General features: G+C 42.7%; 1 protein-coding gene across 8 annotated transcripts in view; it reads right to left on the bottom strand.

Annotated features, from left to right (window-relative positions):
* Positions 1-1,046: 1,046 nt before the first annotated feature.
* The window catches only part of LOC103185425 (fibroblast growth factor receptor 2), a 92,544-nt gene continuing 72,442 nt past the window's right edge, over positions 1,047-21,148 (bottom strand). For 4 of the 8 annotated variants that reach the window (XM_007903899.2, XM_007903894.2, XM_007903900.2 and 1 more), the window contains 11 exons: positions 20,843-20,996; positions 17,722-17,936; positions 13,738-13,883; positions 9,076-9,197; positions 8,569-8,679; positions 7,235-7,425; positions 6,190-6,312; positions 5,170-5,240; positions 3,417-3,554; positions 2,540-2,645; positions 1,047-1,956 (listed from right to left, as the gene is read on the bottom strand). In XM_007903899.2, the coding sequence (XP_007902090.1) occupies positions 1,792-1,956; positions 2,540-2,645; positions 3,417-3,554; positions 5,170-5,240; positions 6,190-6,312; positions 7,235-7,425; positions 8,569-8,679; positions 9,076-9,197; positions 13,738-13,883; positions 17,722-17,936; positions 20,843-20,996 (1,542 nt within the window). In that variant the 3' untranslated portion in view covers positions 1,047-1,791. Of the gene's footprint in view, positions 1,961-2,539; positions 2,646-3,416; positions 3,555-5,169; positions 5,241-6,189; positions 6,313-7,234; positions 7,426-8,568; positions 8,680-9,075; positions 9,198-13,737; positions 13,884-17,721; positions 17,937-19,951; positions 20,097-20,842; positions 20,997-21,148 lie in introns of all 8 variants that reach the window. The other 4 variants (XM_007903895.2, XM_007903896.2, XM_007903897.2 and 1 more) reach the window with 4 other exon arrangements.

The following is a 21,148-nucleotide window of genomic DNA, read 5'->3' as shown; positions in this document are numbered from 1 at the left end:
TTTACTCGAGTACAATGCTGAATTGTCACCTTGGTCTTTTAGCTACGTCAAATCATTCAGTACGTTTAGGGTTTATTTTCAGACTTGTATTGCCATCAACTAACTCTTTTTCGGCTTTTACAATTAGTTGGGGTCGAATACACAGAGGGTTTCTAAGAGGAATCCCAGTAACCGTGAAGTCATCCGGTTTCCTTACTAAGGAATTCTATCAAAAATCGCTTTACACTTCACCCCCTTTTACGTCCGTGTGCAACTCCCACTAGAGTTTCAAAAGAACGTCGAAACCCAGCAAATGAGTGAAGCCCTCCTTTCAATTAATAGAATGTTTAACGTCAGGCAAAGAGTTTGAAACTTACTTTTGTTTAAAAAAGTCAAGCCACATCAACGCCCAACTGATGTTGCACACTCTTAACAGTTAACTTACACTGTAGGTAATCCATAGCTACTTCGTCTACCTCTGGATAGTTTTGTGTGAAACAGATATTTGAAGGAACGCTAACAGCATTGTTGTTTTCTTGGGAGCCTTGTGTAAACTAAAATATAACATGTTGCAGAATCTCTCACATTATTTGCGTAAGACGTGTGCATGAAAATAAAGCTGGTTTTAATGTAGGTCCCGAGACATAAAAAAAAATGGGGTGCATTAACAAAATAAAAGCACCTTGGGTCGTGCTCCCGAAGTGAAAGGCGCTATACAAATGAAATTTTGTTTTGTGTTGGAAAAGAGGGGGATGGCATGTCCAAACGCAGTGCCACACCGATGAGGTGTTGTGCAGCAATGCAGTTATATACACAGAGCTTCATGGTTCAACTCAAGTTGATTGAACAGAACTGGTATCATCAATCTGGTTTAATAATGCCTACACAAGTGTTAAGCGAAAATCTATTTGCTGTTTGCCCTCAACTCCCCCTCTCCTCTCCTCCAGCGAGGAGCATTTCTGAAGAGAAATGCAACCAGATAAAGTCAGAAAATTATCCACTTCGCTGTGCCTCAAAAGCTCAGTCCATGTCTTGCCCAGCAAAAGCCACGCGGAATACAAGGCATGTCAAGGGTTAATTATTTTAATTGTTGCTGTTAAATACCAAACGAGTTAAAATAAATTATCGTTCCCTGAAAACAAAATAATTTTTTTTTTTAACTTTGAAGTGTCTTGAACAAATGTTTCAGAAGTGAAGTGCTAAGGAATCACTGTCGAAGAACAGTTTCGAAAAAGCAGTTAACTATTTAACAAAAGGTGGCTTTCATTTTCTGGCTGCAATAGAATCACCGTTATTTTTATCCATACAAAAAATAATTCACTGTAAATATATATATAATATATATTTATACACTTTTTGGGTATATTTACAAATACTGCCCACACGTACACTCCATTTAGCTGCGAAGTTTCGTGCTGGATAAATTTCCCAATATTACAAATTAACAATCAAGGCAGAAATTTCCATTCAAATCTGCCCAAAGTTCCAACTCGATGGAAACGAAAATAGCCCTGGCTACCACATCTCCGCAAATATTCAGTAATCAACGTGACATTTTTTTTTGTTTTGTTTTGTTTTTAAATCTGTCAACTTCTCCCGTCTTGTCTTTAGTTTGTTTTTTTTCCTGTAAGAGCTTTAGATTTGCACATTTCTTCATGTACAGTGCATTCCTGTCCATGTATTGCATCGTTTCCACAACAACCGTACCGTACCAGCTTTCCATTATGGAGTCCCATGTTCCTCAAAAAAAAATATGGCGTCGATCAGGGAAGGTCACATTTAAAGTCAGATTGGCAAGTCGATGCTTCCGATTCATGTTTTAACAGTGCCGTTCATGTGCTGTTGATACTTTGGAAGACATGGCTCATTGGGCATAGGGTCAGTGAAAACAGAATCATCTCCTGACGAGCATGAACTCCTTGTATCAGGATAACTGGGTGAATACTGTTCCAGAGGTGCAGAAAGGTCCAAATATTCCTGCCAACAGAAAGTTACACAGACATTAAAACCGGCAACTAGTGTTATCGATCCCATTTATTCTCATTATAAATCTACATTACACTCTACAAAGATATCCGTCATAGGTGTAAACGTAACAGGAGTGGTCAATGCTGGTACTTGTACCTTTGACTATTTGCAGAAACGCAGTATCTGACAGGATCAGACTGAAACCAACCCACAATCTTCATTATCACGTTCCTCAGCAATAACAATGGGGAAGGAGGCACGTACCAAATGGAAGGGTGACCAGTTTCACCACCTACAAATGCCCCACAGCACGTACAGGGGGCACCTCCACAAATCCCTCTTTGTAACATAATTTAATCCAATTTACGCGAGTCATAACCACAATAGTTTGTGAAGTTGGCAGGAATGGAATCCCAATCTGCTCTTATCTGACACCAGTCACTTTTGTCTCTGCGCCCTTGGGTGAAATCAATGGTTTCCGCCCCATTTATAATCCCCGTATCGCTGTGCACAACTAGACGTTCAGACCACGAAATGAATGAAGGGGCCAATTTCCTGAACTGGACGACACTGTGATTTGTTGCTCACTCACCTCGTTCGATGATAAAGTGAGAATTCGGTCCAGATCTTCAACCAACTGTTTAAAAGTTGGTCGTTGTGCAGGAATGGCATGCCAGCAATCTCGCATCATCATGTATCTACGACAAAGACAAGGGACACATTTGGCTTGGGTCACAGTTGGCTCAAACCAGGAAAGTTTGAAGTTTATTGTTAATAGAATCGTGCTGTATGAAAAGCCTGTAGCCAGTGCAAACGGTAAAAAAAAAATGAATGGCCATTATTTCCTTTTCTGATCCAGTTCTCTTGTAAGAATTTTTTTTCTCTAGCAGCTATAAAGGTTGAAATAAACATGCTGAAGCACAGCAATGTCCCACAACAACCATGAGATTAACGACCGCTTTTTAAATCCGGAAGCCAAAACGTAAGGAGAAATTTACATTTCTTTCCAAATTGTGCCAAGGGATCTTCACACATAGATGGCTCTTGCTTTAACATCGCAGTGTAGTGACTCCAACAATGCAGCATTTCCCCCCCCCCCCGTAGCCAACTGAAACGTCAGCCCGGACTACGAGCTCAATTCCCGAGATGAGGTTGGAACACACAACCTTCTGACCCAGAGGCGAGAGAGCTACCAAACCAAGCCAGCAACTCTCGCGGCACTTCACAGGAGATCTGGAAAGCGAAGTGACTGTGTAATTTGTGGGCAATAATTCCTAAGCGAACCTCAACGTACTATCTGCTTGAGGTCACCAACGAGAAGCCTACCTGAAGATGAGAAAGGCAACCTTATAACTCAGCCCAAACCGTCTTCAAATACAACATGCGAGTGAATCCTTTGGTTGAAAGTGCTGTGGCTTTTCCATTCACACACATTCAAACCACAGCATTACAAGAACCACAATGCTTACAAGTCATTAGTACAGTTGGCAGGTTTGTCCATCCTGTGGCCTTCCTTCAAGAGTTTGAAAAGCTCTTCGACCGGAATGCCTGGATACGGAGATCCTCCCAGGGTGAAGATTTCCCACATCAGCACCCCAAATGACCACCTGTAGCATTCAATCAGATTCAGAAGCAGTTTTAGTTACAATTCCTTATTATTTTTTTCTCCATACTCCGCATTCCTGTAGGCTCGGACGCTTGGATTATATTTCCACCGGTATCACATCGCGGAAGCTCATCTCCGGTTTTATAATCCGGGGATTATATTCCTTGCATTTGACATAGCGCCTTTCGCGTCAGGAGGACCTCTCGCAGCACTTCAAGGAAATACTGTAAGGCGGAGTGACTGTGTAATTTGTGGGCGATAATTCCTAAGTGAACCTCAATGCATGATCTGCTTGAGGACATACTCCCGACCTGAAAGGCGCTCTATAAATGCAATTATTTTGTTGTTGTTGTTGTTGTGTCCAACAAGAAGCCTACCTGAAGATGAGAAGGCAACCAGATAGCACAAGTTATCAGGCTATTTAACTGGGGGCGGTTAATGGGAAGGGGAATACATCCTGATATTTCCTTCCTTAATCCCATGGTCACTGAGGCTATCTGTCCGAGTCACTCAGCACAGAGCAGAGATTGAGGTTTCTGGGTCAATATGGACGAGCTTCACTTTACGCAGTGGCTTTTACCAACTGTGCTGCTCAGGCGGAAGCTTTTTAATGCTCTCTGGGTATTTTAGGAACTGAAGACGTGTCCAGATTGGTAAGCAGTCAAATGTACTCTGTACTTTCACAAGGAATGCCAAACCACATCATTTCACTTTTGTCTCCAGTTACATGAAATTTCCTTCCTTCCTCCTTCATTATATGAACACAAACAGGATTCTGTGCTGCATTTTAATTGAACCCTAAAATGAGTCCCACCAGAATTATTGGCAAAATGTTATGCTTTAATTAGCTGTTTTTCCTAATATTCCTCAGTGTTTTTCGTGGGGGAAGATTCAACTGATGGTCCATTTCCTCCACAAGGTGCCGTACCATATGGCCGTTGTTTAAAACAACGGGACGTGCTGACAGCCCAAACTGTTATTGGGAGTTCGCATTACACAAGTCAAGTAATGCTTCCCCATGTGCAATACAGGGTCAGTACAATACAATACAAGTCAAGTCTATTAGGAGTTTGAAGCAAGTACCAAATCAGGCAAAACTATTCTCTAGCTGTACGTCTGTGAGTCTCAAGAAGATCTTCCAAAGCAATAAGGGGAGGAAAAACCACCTGAGTCTAGATTTACTCCATCAAGTAGCATTTCAGGGTACACAACACAACATTTGATATTCAAAAATACAGCCTCAAGTGTGAAGCTTGTTTTCTTCACTAAGAAAAGCTTTTTTGGGGGGAAACAAAACTACACAACAAAATGCTTAAGAGTTTGGACTGAATTCTGGATGCTCTGAAATGCTGTACATTCACAGAAAATTCTGCAAAGTAGAGCTAAACCGTGTTTTGATGTAAAATTTGCTGACGCGAGCATTCCACTTTCTAGCGCACGCAAAATTTGCAGGAAAGCTAATTCTTTGGGTTCCATTGACGTATTTTTTTTGAGTCTTTTTGAGGAAACGTCCCAGGCACTCCATGAAAGTGATGTGTACAGTGGTTGGAGAGTACGGAGTGACTGGTTTAAGTTTAATGGGTTATTACATGTTTCTAAACAGAGCTCGTACTTACACATCACTCTGATGTGTGTAAACACGGTCAAACAGAGCTTCGGGAGCCATCCACTTTACTGGAAGTCGACCCTGAAAAACAAACGTTACAAATATTAAATATGAAGCTGTATGAAAGGGGACATTACCCCCGCATTACAACTACCAAATGTGAAAGGCTTGATGTACGTCATTCGACAACAAACTGTATCTGAAGCAAAAATACTTTTTATCTGCAGCAGCAAATGGAATCACTCTTTGCAAGCTAAAAAATCACACCGTTTCTTCCGGTGCAGAAGAAGTATACCGAATGAAAAGATCTTTCATCGTACCTCTCAATGTAATTTATCGTATCATAATAATCGTAAACTGACTTCAACCTTGCGGTGTCAAAAAATGCATGGCTTTTTAAATATCATCTTATTTTTAAAGCCCCTATTCTCCTATTTTTCGACAGCCCAAAGCATTCAATTCTTCGGCTAAGGCATTGCGGAGAAGTAATCATCTCCTTTTCAACTGCTCCCGAGTTTAATAATAAGTTTGTCCGTGAAAATAATCTGAGGGTCCTGCCTGAGGTCCGAGAAATTCCAAATACTCTTAGCCTCAAAGACCATTTTGTTTCAAACTGAAGTTGCTTCATTTCGCAAAACTGTGGAGAATTCTTAAAATTCAGTTTTGCAAGTGGAAGATTATAATTGTCCACAACCCTTAAAAAAAAAGCTTCCAAATTAAGATTGAAATGAAGAATCTTAAGAGTCTTGTGATCTTAATTTTTTTTAAAGATATAGGCTACGTCTCAGACTAATTAGTCTGATCTCAGGACCCTGCAAAGGCCACTCGACAGCATGTCTCATGGTCAGAGGAATTCTATTCATCTTATACTGAACACTGCAGGGTATGTGTCCATGTTTCTACCTCTTCATTCCCATAGGACCAAAAAACCTGGGGCGTCAATAACAAAAAGCAATAAACAGGTAAGTGACAGTAGAAGATGATATAGTATTCAGCAGTCAATCACAGCCTGAAAAACACAAATACTTACATTTGTCGTCTTTTTGTAGTAATCAATATTGTGGACATCTCTGGCCAACCCAAAGTCTGCAATTTTCATCACATTATTTTCCGTAACAAGAACATTCCTAGCTGCCAAGTCTCGATGGATGCACTGAAAGGAAACAAGATAGAATTTTAACTTACAGACGGCAGCATGCTGTCAAAAGATAATGCCTTGACAATCTGTTTGGTTAGATATCTCTTCTTTCTTGGGCTTTGCGGAATGTGTGTCCATTAAACGGGAATGGGATGAAAGTCCCAGAAAAGGCTGGCAACAAAGGATTCCTTGTTCAACTGTCAGATATGTGAGTGAGAGAACGCTGCATAGTTGCTTGACAATTAAGCTTAAACTAACAACCTCGGCTGAACAGCCCCCTTTTCCTGGATTGAGTGATGATTCTGTTCTGTAAGCTCACGAGCCTGCGCCTCCTTCATGATGACCCTAACAAATTATATGCTAAATTAGGGTCAGTTGTTTCGAGTTGGCACTCCCATTGGGGAAGTGGGTCAACACTACTGCCAACGAATGCAACGGTTAATGTCACAGGACAGCCATTTCCTATTCTCTGGACTGGATTCAAGTCCAAGTCTCGGAAAGAGACGAAGAGCAATGATCGGGCCCACACTGGGGAGCAGCTGTAGCATCTTACCTTACACAGAGGAACGACTCCACAATGTCAAAAACACAAACTTTCACTTCTTTTTCCTTTCTAAAAAGTGCCATTTGCTTCACTTGATTGAGACTTCAACAAACAATGCGGTTGGCGGTCATTTGCTGCGATAATCTTCAAGGGTTAACACACACACATACACACACACACACACGTGTCAACCAGCCTCCGTCTTAAATCTACTGGCCGTACTTAAACAACAATTTGAGAAGACAGATGTTTGCCGGGCCGAAAGCAAGTCATAATCTTGCAGAGACTGATTATAGGCGATAAAAAAAAACCCTTTGCAAATTTGTTCAGTTTATCTCATGTGTACCATACATTTCTCGTTTAAATGGACTTTGCACTTTCGAGTTTGCATACCTTCTGGGAAGCCAAGTACTCCATGCCCCTCGCCACTTGGTAAGTACTGGACACCAGGTCTTTGAATGTTAATTGCTCTTCTGGTACATGGTTGACATCGAAGGTGTACTCCATACCAGGAGGCCTCCTCGCACGCAGGTACTGACGCAGATTGCCTTTGGATGCATACTCTACAATGACATACAATGGACCTGTGCGCAGAACATACATCAAGTTAAATCGAATGCTTGTATTATCCAGCTATACATCAACAAACACAGACACACACACGCACACGCACACACAAACAATGCATACGCTTGTATACTCAACTGACTCGGCCCAGCTCATTTCCCAACTTCAAAACAGCAAAACGTCAAACACACAGCTATGTCAACATTAAGTTTAATAAGACATAAACATGCGATGCATATTAGCTAGGCAGTAGACTGAAGCTGTACTGTATACTAGAATACAAGTCAAAATTGTTCCATAATTAATTGAAGAATTTTTTTTTCTGCTTTTAAACAAACAAATGTCCACAGGAAAGGCCCCAGTTATAAATATTGGGGATTGCAGCGATACACTTCAGTGCTTTCAAGGCCTCTGTGCATTTGTGAAGGATGTGGTCAGTGATGAGGCCAGGCTGCTCTTGGAAAGGATAAAAAAAAAGGCACAGAGGCATCAACACTACATTTACAAATAAAAAGTTACTCTCTGGGGAATGAAACTTTACATAAGCTTGGTGTCAGATTCAGTGAATACACCATAAACCACTGTCTCCTCCTTGTAGTTATTGGGTGGGGGAGGGGGGGGAGGCAAGAGAAAGGAAAATGAGGCACATGATATTACGAGTGATATTATCTGGTTTTCAAATGAGTTTACAACACCTCTATCTTTACTCCTCTGTCTCGCTCAATCCTGATTTGTCTTTAATTCCCGCTTAAAATCTAGTTCTTTAACCGCAACTACAATCACCTCCCCCTTCTCCCTTGCTTCGTATCGCCCTCCGTCGTCGTAAAGATCCCAGAGACGATATCTTACGTGAAGGGTCTCAAGCCTTTGCTGGTGTAATCACAATACAGTTCACTGAAAGACTGGACCTTCTCCTAAATTGTTCTCAGGTGTCACATTTCTCCTTATGCTCTCAGTGGAGCGGGCAAATGGTTCAGCTCCATAAGTTGTACTATTATGTTCATTCCCCTGAGGAGCTTGGCAACTGCCTTGACTCAACACAAGAGTGGACACAGACTCGAGCCCTGTATCACGGCATGAGAATGCAATCAATTTTGCTTCTCATTAAACCAAACCTGAGGCAGACTGAGCTCAACTCGGTACATTGCTCTTAGCTTTACCATCCTGGGTGCAGGCTCCAAGTAGATTGATGATATTCTTGTGCTTGCCGATCATTTTCATCATTTCCATCTCAGAAACAAGGTCCGATAGATCTTTTTCTGTGGCGTCAACTGAGAGGGGAGAAAAGCGTTAAGACACTACTTTAGCTAAATTGTCAAATAAACCAGCATTATCAGAATTAATCTGAAATATAAAGCGAGCGCAATCCTGTTTCGCTGATTATCTTTGCTATAATAATGTCACGCGTTCATCCACAAAACAGTCACTCCATTTTACAGTATATCCATTTTACAGTCACTCCACAAAGCCAAACAAACAACAATAGTTGGCACTTTAGGATTATTTGATTAGTGCCATTAAGAATCATTGATTCTGCTGAATGTCCAACAAAATCGTTTACAATATGTTTGCAGAACCAAAGAGCTTGAGGCCAACAGTTAAACCTTTCGACAGTTACAATGTCAGCCACTGGAGAGGAATAATTCTTTTTAAATGTCCTATTTTACCTTTCAGCATCTTCACAGCCACATGGGCGGGTTCCTTCGTCTTGTCTTTGTCGACCCCCAAAGCATCTGCCAACACAACTTGTCCAAAGCAGCCTTCTCCAAGGGGTTTGCCAAGTGTCAGCCTGCAGAGTTAACACACTATTTTGAGCACCGGACCTCACTTTTAAGTTTGGTTTTCACAGAAATGGAAGCGCTGAACAATTAAGAGGCACTTTGGAGTTTTATGGCCACCTCCCCCACAAACACAATCTTGTAATACAGTTCTTACTGTAATGTTAATAACTGAGTGTATTATAGTACAGTACTTTGCATGTGATGGTGTGCTATATTCATTCAAATAAATACTTATATAATCATAGAACACACAGCACAGAAGGAGGCTATTCGCCCATCGTGTCTGGGCTGACTCTTTGGAAGAGTTACCCAATCAGTCCCACTCCCCTGCACTTTCCCCATATCCTTGTCCTTTTCAAGTACCTATCCAATTCCCTTTTGAAAGCCGTTAATGAGTGTGTTTCCACCAACCTTTCAGGCAGTGCATTCCAGACGGTAACAACTCGTGGTGTAAAAAAAAATTCTCCTCTCCCCTCTGGTTCTTTTGCCAATTATCTTGAACCTATAAATAATCTTGCTGATTCTCTTCATTATTTATGATCATCTCCTACATTAACTATTGTTTCCAATAGCTCTAGAAAGCAACAATGCAACCACATATTCAAATAGGCATTATTATATTATTAATAATAACCCTTATATTTCATATAGCACCTTACGAATTGTGTGAATTTCTCAAAAGGATTTACTTGTAAAGGTTAGTGACAGTGTGTTTTGGCGGCGAATGTTTTCATGAGATTATTAAACATCTCAATTTACTTAAGTAATTTCAGTCAATTCTGCATTTGGCTTGACAACTCATTGTGAGAACCAGTTTAAAGAAACTGGTTCTGAGGTAGCCCAAGGCTGTTGGACTCTGGAATTTAGATCATTTACTCCATGAAGTGGAATTCCAACCATTGTTGTCAACGCAGAAACTAGAAGCACCTCCAGCTGTTTGCGTTACGAATCGAAGCTCGTTTCCCTAGCCTTGGACACTTTCCCGATCTTGAGGGAAGGTTTGGACGGGGCAGCAACGCCAAAAGCTGATCGCTGACGTATTGGGAGAAGGAGATAGTTAAAGCTGCACCGTTCTTGACGAGAGGTCATCGACCTGAAACGTTAACTCACTTTCCTCTCTCCCTAGATGCCGTCTGTCCTGCTAAGTGTCCCCAGCCACTTCTGTTTTTACTCCCAAATAAAACGTGGTCACTCATTTCACAGCTGCTTGTAGGTCATGATCCAGGGCGGAAATTGGCTTCTGTGTTCAGCCACAAATGCACAGTCACGACATCTCGCGGTAAAAATACTGTGAAACTTTTAAGATAGCCTGACGATGGGATAAGACGCTGGATCAAGTTATTATCATCTTGTTTTAGGTTCCAGCAGTGGCCTAAGTGGCCTAAGCTGCCTTTGGAGGTAATGCTGAAAGATGCCACATGACCCTAGTACCAGGCTTGCACTGCAGTCTCAAACATTGCTGCTACGCAAACATTGACATTTGCAGGTGGCTAATTTAAGTTGCACAGATAGTGTATTTACTGAAGTTGTACAATCGTCTCTTTGTGCACAAAATGTGCTCAGGATCTAATAGCAGGTTCTCAAAGCTCCCTTTCATTGCAAAGCTACTCCACCTACATTACTGTTAACCAATGTTTTCTTAAATGTTAATGCACTCGAAGTTTCCACATTTAGCAAGTCCCCTTAGGCAGCTGAGCAACAAGGCGTTCCATACACACTGTGGCAATGACCAGAATAATGTAGGCATTAATTAAGACTGCATTGCTTGTTGCAGGCATCTAATTTAATTGATATCCTGAGAACAAACCAACCAAACTGGATATAAAGTCAACAGAGATCACATACCATGTTTTCAAAGGAGATTTTTCTTGAGGGGAAAAAACACTTAAAAAAAGTTGCTGGATTTTAAAAGAAAATAAACGTAACGTTTTATGCCCTTATTCACCTCGAGGATATTGGATTGCAAATATTGCATTTTTTTTAAATCTGAAGCAACAGGTACATGGTGCTTTATGCTAACTGCTCCTACCTCCCCTTCACCTCCAGGTCCTGTACTTTAGACAGACTTGGATTTTATCATTGTCCCAGTCACTAACCAGAAAAACAGAGGCCACCAATAATAATAATCCTTGCATTTGATACAGCGCCTTATCATGTCTTCGAGACGTCTCAAAGCGCTTCACAGAATATACTGTAAAGTGAATTGACTGTATATTTTCTGGGCTAAACGCAACAACCAATTGCGCACAGTGTCCCACAAACAGTCGTGGTTTGAGTGACCAAATGATTGTTATTTTTTTTAAGGGATTATTACCCCCCCCCCCCAGAAAAGTGATCCGCCAATCGAATAACAACCAGGTTCCAACTTACTGCTGGGTAAACAGAGGAGTGTGGAGTAAGATAACTTGCTCAACGTTTTGCCCTGCTCAGGAATCGAACCCAGTTCCACTTGCTTGCGAGGCGAGTGCTCTAACCCCTGAGCTTCCGGACTCCAGAGTTGCAATGTGCACTGATGAGAGCAGAAAAAGCTCTGAATCCGAACGCTGATGACCTGTCTGAACATCCCCTATCATCGCCTGGTGGCCAGACTAAGGAGCCATTGGCACAGAACTTAGGCAGGCTGCTTCTCTCCCACCCTCACTCCTCACCACCACCACAGCAAGGAAAAAAACGGGATGAACTTTATATATATATATATATATATATAAAGTGATCCAGCACAATACTTGGCCAAATACATTTTGGATTTGGGTGATGATTGAGTGCAGAAATCGCTCCATTACCAACAATTAAAATTGCCAAATTAGCAAACACTGCCCCGACATGACACACGCGGAAATCTGATGCAGAATTTGACTTCACAAGTTTTAAATGGGCTACATGTATAGCGGGGAGGATTACTTGTATGCATTGGCTGTAGCCTCATATTGGTTCAATCCTTAGTTTTTTGGATTGATTTATCTGGCAACTATAATCACTTGAGTGTCTATGTTGGCAAGGAGCACAGACAATTCGCTACATGTAGAAAGGGGGTGGGTTGCCTCTTTTGTTTGCCCACAATCCATTTAAGTTGCATGCCTGTAGGCAAAACGTATACAGTCGAACACCTGGCTTCACTCATGCCTGACGTTCAGCTGCACAGTGACTAGGATGGCGGAGCAGGAAGCTTAAAGGTTCTGTCTGCTGGTGAGTTGGCTGAAAGGGGCACCTTGGTTCTTTTACAATGTGCAAAAAATAGCTGGAAAAATAACGATGAGGACAATCACTAATGATCATTCCTCCCATCTTTAACACGACTAATGGCTGTAGAGTACACTCATGTAGAAACCAGAGGAAAACATTCAGCCAGTCAAACCTGCTCAGTCATTAATTAGATCACAGCAGATTACATCAATGCTCACTACCTTTATACCATTTCCCTTAATCTCCCTTAATTCCCAAGCATCCATCTCCCTTTCAAACATCCCAATTGCTTGTTTGATCCTGTGTGCACACATCTCGATCTCGTTTTGTTTTTCCCTCTTTTCCTTCGAACGGAACACTGCACACTGTGTGTCTATTTCTGGCATTTTGTACTGACTAGCAGGAGAAGTATGCCCGCCAAAAAGGTGCAGCGAAATCCTTTCAATAAAAAGGCACAGAGAGCAGAACGTCTGCTCTTCTGTAAAATTCATCGAAACCAACACTCGATAGAGGAGTTGGGTTTAACTCTGGTCCAGTTAGCTGGCAAGATCACTCTTTGATTTTCCCCCTTCCCCTAGGTCCAGGTTTGAATTGAAATCAGCTTTGAACAGTCACAGACCAGTCCCAGGACACAGGAGCTCACAGCACAAACAAAGAAAATGACAATCAACAACAAAATTACATTTGTAAAGTGCCTGTCACGTCGGGAGGACGTCCCAAGGCGCTGGACAGTCAGAAGTTTCGGACCCGAGCTGAGGGTTGGGGGAGGGTGGAGGGCAGTTGGGGGGAAGCAGGGAGATCTAAAGCACAGTCAAAGGAAGGTCTTGAGATGGGTCTTGAAGGTGGCGAGGGAGAGGGCGTGATGGAGGGACTGCAGGATGGAGTTCCAGGGGGTGGGGGAAGAGTGGCAGAAGGCCCACCCCAATAGTGGGGCGAGCGAGGCGGGCGATATGAAGTAGGCCAGAGCCCGCTGAGTCGAGGGAGGGAGCAGGATGGTAGGGGTTTAGGAGGTCGCAGAGGTAGGGGGGAGCAAGAGCATGGAGGGCTTTGGAGGTGAGGACCAGGATCTTGAACTGTATCCTCTGTGTGATGGGAAGCCAGTGGAGTTGGGCGAGGAAAGGGGTGATAGGGTCACGGAGCCCGGTGCGGGAGAGGACACGGGCTGCAGAGTTCTGGATGATCTGCAGCCTGTGGAGGGAGGAGTCGGGGAGGCCGACAAGCAGTGAGTTTGCATAGTGAAGTCTGGATGCAATGAAGGTGTGTATGAGGGTCTCGGGGGCCTGCGGTGTGAGACAGTGGCGGAGCCGGGCGATGTTGTGGAGATGGGGGAAGGCAAGGAGCCAAGGAAACACAGAGGGTACTCACTTGTCCCGTGAAAACTCCCACATCGGATCTTCCGGTAGCTCATACTCCGAGACTCCGGCCAGCATCGGTGTGTCCATGGAAGAGAGCCGAGTGATCCTGACCAGAGGGGCGTTTGAGCCCATAGAAGAACTGGAATCAGCAGAGACCTGTTTACAGCAAGCAACGCAGAAAGAAAAAAAAGATGCTGATGATTTCTGGCGCCATGCTGCACTGTGGTTTAGTAGACTATTGCCCCTAGGCTATCTGTACAAACCGCGCATACATATTATGTCAACCCACTTCCAACTATGAGGTTAAATCAATAAAATATTTTACGTACAAGACAACATATCGCATCTGATTTTTGTTATTTAAAAAAAATGACGGTAGTTTTTAGTCCGGGTGCTTTAATGCTCGTTGGTTGCAGATATCCCTTTATAATGTTTGCCAATGCACCTGTCACTACATGGCGAGCTCAATACTGATCTGCACTGGACAAGACAACAAGTCCTTTTTGCAAGGAAAAGCTCTGCTCTTAATCAACAAGAAATTGCATTTATATAGCGCCTTTCACGTCGGGAGGACGTCCCAGGGTGTTGGACAGCGAAGGGTTTGCAACCGAGCTGGGGGGTTGGAATCAAGAGGGATGGAAGGCAAAGGGAGGAGGTGGGAGGATGCCCGAAGGCATGGTCAAAGAGGAAAGTTTTGAGGGCTGCAAGATTGAGTTCAAATCTCTCTCCATCGATTGACGCCCAAACTGCTTTCATTGCCCGGGTTTCTCCCTCTTCTCGGCTTGGCAGTGGAGTGAAACATACCAGTTGCGAGGCACTCCATCTCAAGAGAGGAAAAATGCCATCACGAACATTGCTGGCAGCAGATGTATACATACTGCCAGACTATCATACTCCAACAGTGTAGTACTGACACCACAAACCCCAATCTGCTCACCGACTGCTCTCTCTCTCTCTCTGACGTGGCAGCAGGAAGACAACCACAAAGTACAGGGTGACCAAAAAGTCGTGATAACTACCTTATGATCTATATATTAAAAAAAATCATAATTTCTTTAAAGACTTGCGAGACAGTGTAATGATATCGCAGCTTTTTGGTCACCATGTACATTCACTGATCCGTACCAGCCTCTCAAGAGACAGGGCAAAAAAACTCTTTTCCACAATTTTTCCCAAGACGCCTAAGACCTTCAGCATGAAGACAAATATGTTCAAAGGTTTATTAACCTGATCCAACATTATGCCAGCATTTTTGATGGTGCTGAAGGCCTTTCCCGGTGGCGCTACAATACACCTTTCTCGCGAAGAAGTCTATAAAGTTATTACGCACCACCATTATTTTGTAGTTTGTGGCTGATAAAACCAAATCCAGTATTATATGGTAAACAGTAACCTTTTGGAGGTATGGGGGTGGTGGGGGAGAGAGACCATTTTCATCCACAATAATGTTTTAAATTATTATTGTTACATTCTGCAGTCGTATGGGTCCCTATCGGGCAGGGAAGAAACCGACTGCATCGTACAGTATTTGGAGGCAGTTTCTGTCATTCACTTCAACCCAAACCATCGATAAGAGCTCCTGGCACACTTGTGCTGCCAATGTCCACAATAAGATACTTGAGAACCCATCCAGCCCGGAGGGTTTCTGCACAGCGTCACCTCTCGTGTAGACTCGCTCCTGAATCTGGAGTATAAATGACATTCATACATGCAATAACAATTGAGCCAACCGTTCATTACGTGGCTACAAACCCCCTCGAACTGCAAGTTTTCCATTTCAGCTCCTGCAGCTACAAATGTCATGGTTAGGCATTATTTGGTTACAAACAGTGACAAATGCTATTAAAATTAAACATAACTGTACATTGTTTTTGTTCTCCCATTGATCTGCTGACAGGTTGCTCCAAAGGTGATGGAATGGAGCAAGTGATGGGGAGCAGTGAAGCTCGTAAGCAATGGCACGAGCTTCTTGCATTCCTCAAAGCACAGGATATAACAGGCAATGAAAAATGAACAGGCTAAAAGGTCTGTGCATGTTCCTCTCGAAAAGAAAATTGCTTCCAACGATCAATGATGGGCACTGCTTGCTCACAAATGTCGCTCAAATGGACCGAAATTGGTTCCCATGGATTTTAACAAAATGGGTCCATATCGCTGCACTGAAATTATTCCAGTATGCACCCCTAATGGTGCGTACATTACACGGGGCAATTAATTTGCACTGTTTAAGGCTGGATTAAAGACCAGTGGTTGGTAATTTAGTGCGACATCTGGCAGATATAAGTGACAGAATGGGGTCATTCGGACATAAATGGAATTCCTTCGCTATTATCACATCCTGTCATTCGGGCTTCATTCCCTGCACAGGAAACAGGCGTTTAACCCTTTGGGAAAGACAGCAACAGGCCGGTAAACAGCAAGAATAAAAATCCACTGTTTGAAATGGAACATCTGCCAAAAAGCGACACATTCCAACGATAAACAGCTCACTGCACGACAATGCTTGACCGTTTGCGATTCTGGGATTGCGTTTAAGGGGTTAATGAAGACACCCACCCTCTTCATTTAGGTGGTGCTTCTGGCATTTAAAGCCTTTGTTTGAAAGGTAACAATACAGAATCGCCAGGTGATCATTACATCAACAGCTGTTACAGACTGGCTGAAGCAGCTCACTGTTAAATCTGTTTGTGAGGTTCGCTGGTACACACTGGTAGCTAGCGGATACAAATCCCAGCCTCAATTAACATAACATCGAAGCTGAATGGCAGGTCTCCTTCCATGTGAAACACAGAGTTCGACGTGAAGGTCTGATGCGAGTTGGACGGGAGGCACCGAACAAATAGCTCTCTGGTGACCCACCCAAATTGGCACTCATTCTACGTGAGCCCAGAGACCGCGGGAAACCTGGGATGGATTTAACAACACCAACCATAGGTAAAAGTGCTTGCACTTAAAAATAGTCCTTTACATTTGATCTAATACCTTTCACGTCAGGATAAGACCTTCGCAGGATTAACTGTAAAGTGTACTGACTGTATTTTCTAGGTGACTGCCGTAGCTTGATTAGCACACGTCAATGTCTCACAAATAGCCAAGAAGTGAAGGTCCAGTTTTACCTGGGAGACTGTTGGTCAGGAAACCGGGAGAAACCCCCTTCACTTCTCATATGGTCGCAGTGGGATCTTTCACGTCTTGAGCCTGGACCTCAGTTTAACACATCATTCAAAAGATGGCATCTCCAACTATTCAGCACTCGCCCAGCATTGCACGAGAGAGTCAGCCTGAAGAGTGAGCTCAAAGTCTGACCGAAAGGGTCGGACTTATTATCATCTGACTCAGACGCGAAAGAGCTACCAACTGAGCCAGTCTGCGACACTGTTCCAAGAGGTTTTTTTTTGGGGGGGGGTAGGGGATTACAGAAAGCATCTGCACAGACCAGCAATGTAATTTATTTAAGTGTTAGGAGTCAGGTAAACAATCAGTTTCACCAGGGGCTTGTCATTTCGCTGCAGGGTGGAAAGCTACCAAAGTCACATTATTAGGGTGAACATAGTGAAAAAGGAACAGTCTGGAACTTCTGAGTTCCCTGACTATCATTACGGAACAAAGGTTAAAAATAAATGCAATACAGTACTGAAAACTAGTCAAGTCACCCGTGAAAAGTTTCCGGAGAAAAAATTCAACGATATTATTTTGCATTTCCTCCCGCATACATCAACAGTGGCAGTGATTTGAACCAGTTATTGTTGTTGGCCTGAGCAACATCATTCAGTAAAAACTATTAATGAGCAATTTCTATTAAAGATCTCTGTAGGACAAAGTAGGCTTAAATTAGAAATGTGGTCAGAGCCAGAGATTTTTTTAAAGATACAGCAAGTAAGTCATTTTGGAAATTTGATTTGAGTAAGTCTGGGTCTCCAACAACACGCATCGACGATAAAACATTTTCCCTAACTAAGCTGAGTAAAGGTTTTTGAACTCTTTATCTACTTTCTGTTACCTGTCTGCGCAGAGGGATGCGCTTGGTCAGCTTTTGCACAGGTGGCTGTGCGTTAAAATCTGGCTTCTTCTCCGTATTCTCCATTCGAGTCTTCATCCGACATATGATAACCGTCACCATCATACACACGATGATGAAGACCCCAATGCAATAGATAGCTATTTCCAGGTAGTCAGGGGAGGTCAACCCTTTTGCCTTCTCTTCAGGAACTGGATTGCACGTGAAGAAACAATTGCATCAGACGTTAACACACACAATGATGAAACACGACGCTGAAACGTTATTCATATTCATAATGTTCCCCCACATTTTATCCCAAAGGCATCTTCGTTTCGATCACCCTCCGAGTATCTTGCCCATTGTGGTGTCTTTATCTGGGATTGTCCAGCTATTCAATGAGCTATTGGGAGGGAGGGAGAAGGGGGCTGCCTTTATAATAATTCTGGTAATGAGATATAGTGTGTGGGACATAATGTATTGATGTTATACACCAGTTATAGGATGTGCATTTGCCATTCCCTATAGGGCAAGTTTATGATCTCACTGGGGTTGAGAGGAGAGGAGTCAAGTGTAGATGAAGCACATATTCAAAGAGGGGAATAGGAAAAGTTTGCATCAACCTGGCTACATTTTTACATTTCCTAGAAGGTAGTTACAGACAGTAACTAGCGGGCGCCAGTCAGGAGGAATGCCTGGCCCACTCTTGCTTAGGAAATGGCACGGGGAATGCGGGGAGACAGAAAATAACAGGAGGGGATGCAAATGGACAGAGTAACATTAGCAATCGCTTATTCCAAACACATTGCAGCATAACCTTTCTTTAGCTTATTTTCACTTACGCTCATTCAAATCAATAAATTAATAACTTTACATCATGCGTGTGTGCCGAGCATAAAAATAAAAAAAAAGACATTTAATCGTACAGGTTAAAGCTGAACTGGTTTTGTGAGAAGCACAAACATTCTGTTACACAACTTCATAAACTTTGCATAAGCTTCAATGCGTTAAGCCCGTGACTAAAGTTTTTATCATTGCCTTATGCCTACAGTATTACTTATTCAACTAACAAATGCTGTTCAAACTTCTGCCATTCATAACAAGTAGTAAGCCAAAAGCTACCAAGCATAAAATGTTCTCCGATTGCATTGAAGGTGAAAGGAATAGAAAACAAATCCAGAAACAGTCCCAGGTTTCTAGTGAAAGCAAAGCTGTGCAAAGGTTTTCACCTGATTGTCCGTGGAATTAGAGGCTGCAGGGAAGGTATGCAGCAGTTTTAAAGAGACAATCATGTTAAGCAGTGAAAAACCTCAACACTTCATTCAAATCAAACCGTGTGGTTGCAGGTTCCTTCCTCTAGGGAGACAGGATTAGCTAGCATTGCAACTCACAAATCTGTAACCATCATTGTCCAGTAGAATTGAAGGATTCTCGAGGGAATTACGGAGCAGCTGCGGCACGCGAGAACTGATAATTGAGCAAGTTTCACCTGTCCTCGATTTGTGTGGGATCAACTTTCAGCTCCTGTCAATTACCAGTGCACCGATGGCCGTTTCTTTAGGAGGAGAAACGGCATCAGAGCGAGCATGCTCAGCAAGGCTGTGCATGCCCCCCTTTGCCGCAAATGAATCAAGAGCCTGATTTTTTGTTTTTAAAAAAATAAACCGCATGCAATCACTGAAGATCATAGTGTAGATTCATTGAGGCAATTCCCAAGAGATTACACTGCTTCACTGCAGAAGAGGAACTGGCGTTGAATTAGCAAGAGGTGCAACTGATCAGTCAAACTCACTGCTCTCGATTTGTTTCAATATACAGGATTTTGGTTTTGTGCGTATGGTGATCAACAACAAGAATAATCCTTGCATTTGACATAGTGCCTTATTACGTCGTTGAGACGTCTCAAAGCGTGTCACGGGATATACTGTGAATTGAATTGACGGTATATTTTGTGGATGAAACATCACAGCTTATGTTTTTGTCGAGCCGTTCACATCGGGGGGGGGGGGGGGGGGGGGGAACATCTCGAAGCACTTTTATCAATCTGACATCGTTCTACGATGGAAATACGATTGGTAGCCGTGAATTTAGGTAAGGTATTGTGGGTTGCTTTTTTTGAGCTGGGGTTTGCATTGCAATTCTGTAGCCAGTTCCACTACAAGAAGTAGTGCCAATTCTGCATTAGCTGAAGGATAGATTAAACCACTGAAGGAAAACAGTATTGTACCTGACTCAACGGTCAACCATGCAGAGTGATGTGAAAGCCCGATAGAATTACCCGCCAAGCATGTATATTCCCCAGCATCCTCAAAAGTTACATTCCGCAAATAGAGCACCTCAATTTCTTTGTCCGTTGTGTTAACACCAGCAGCCTAGAAGAGAAAGGGAAGCACAAGAGNAAAAAATATACGAGCGACACCAACACGAGATATTTGTGGGCAGGGGCAAGAAGCCACGAGGTGTATATAACCAGAGGTAAAGCCACCTGAAGGATTATGAGGTTGTCCCTATACACAATCCTCCATTCAATGCTTGCTCCCGTCTCCAAGCTCGCCCTAAGGAATAATCAGATTCCCTTCACCACCCATAAAAGCATGCAGTTGAATTCATGGAAAAATAGGCCCATGATACAGTCTTTTTTTTTCTCTCCTTTTTCTCTCTTTTTTTTAAAAAAAATGACAAGAAAGGAAACGGGAAAAGCGACGAGAGTGTAAAATGAGGAGAAGGAATTCAAGGGAATGTCGACTTAGGAAAAGGGGAATCGGTTTTAGATAGAAAACAGCGCCAAAAAAAAACAAAACAAAAAAAACAATAGCGGGAGGAAGAAGAAAAAACACAGAAGGATTAACGAAGCAATAAAACGTCACCAATAAAGTCGCAGCAAAGATAGATACGACAAAATGTAGGTACGACTGTATTGTGGGTATTTTTCCATGACTAGCGAGCACCAAGGTTGCAGTATGGAAAGAAAGTTAAAGGACCGACAATAACCCAAGGCCCAAAGATCCTGTAAGTTGCTTGGTATCTTCTTCACGTCACCCAGCATTAATCAGCTTTCTCCCAAACCCGTTTAGCATGGCCACAGCTCTTTAAACTTCCGGTACCTGAAAAGCGTTACCTTTTTGGTGGTGGGAATCAATAACAGTGAGCCAGGCAGACTGATTGGCCTCTCCAATATAATTGGAGACCTTACATATATATTCTCCACTGTCCGCCTCAGTCACACTGAACAGTTTCAGCACTTCAGCATTGGAACTATTTATCCCCGAATGCTAGAACAAATCAATAACAAAAGGTAACAATATCACAGCTGCCCAGGTACGGAAACCGCTAACATCCCACCACCAACACCAACTCAAATCGCTTCACAAGAGAAAGATCCGTGTGTCACAAAGTGAACGATTCTTTAACTAAAAATGTTTTG

This window comes from Callorhinchus milii, unplaced genomic scaffold (assembly GCF_018977255.1).
Source record: "Callorhinchus milii isolate IMCB2004 unplaced genomic scaffold, IMCB_Cmil_1.0 Scaffold7, whole genome shotgun sequence".
Taxonomy (NCBI): Eukaryota; Metazoa; Chordata; class Chondrichthyes; order Chimaeriformes; family Callorhinchidae; genus Callorhinchus; species Callorhinchus milii.
Note: the sequence above shows the minus strand (reverse complement) of the source record. Positions and strands in the feature narration are given on the sequence as shown.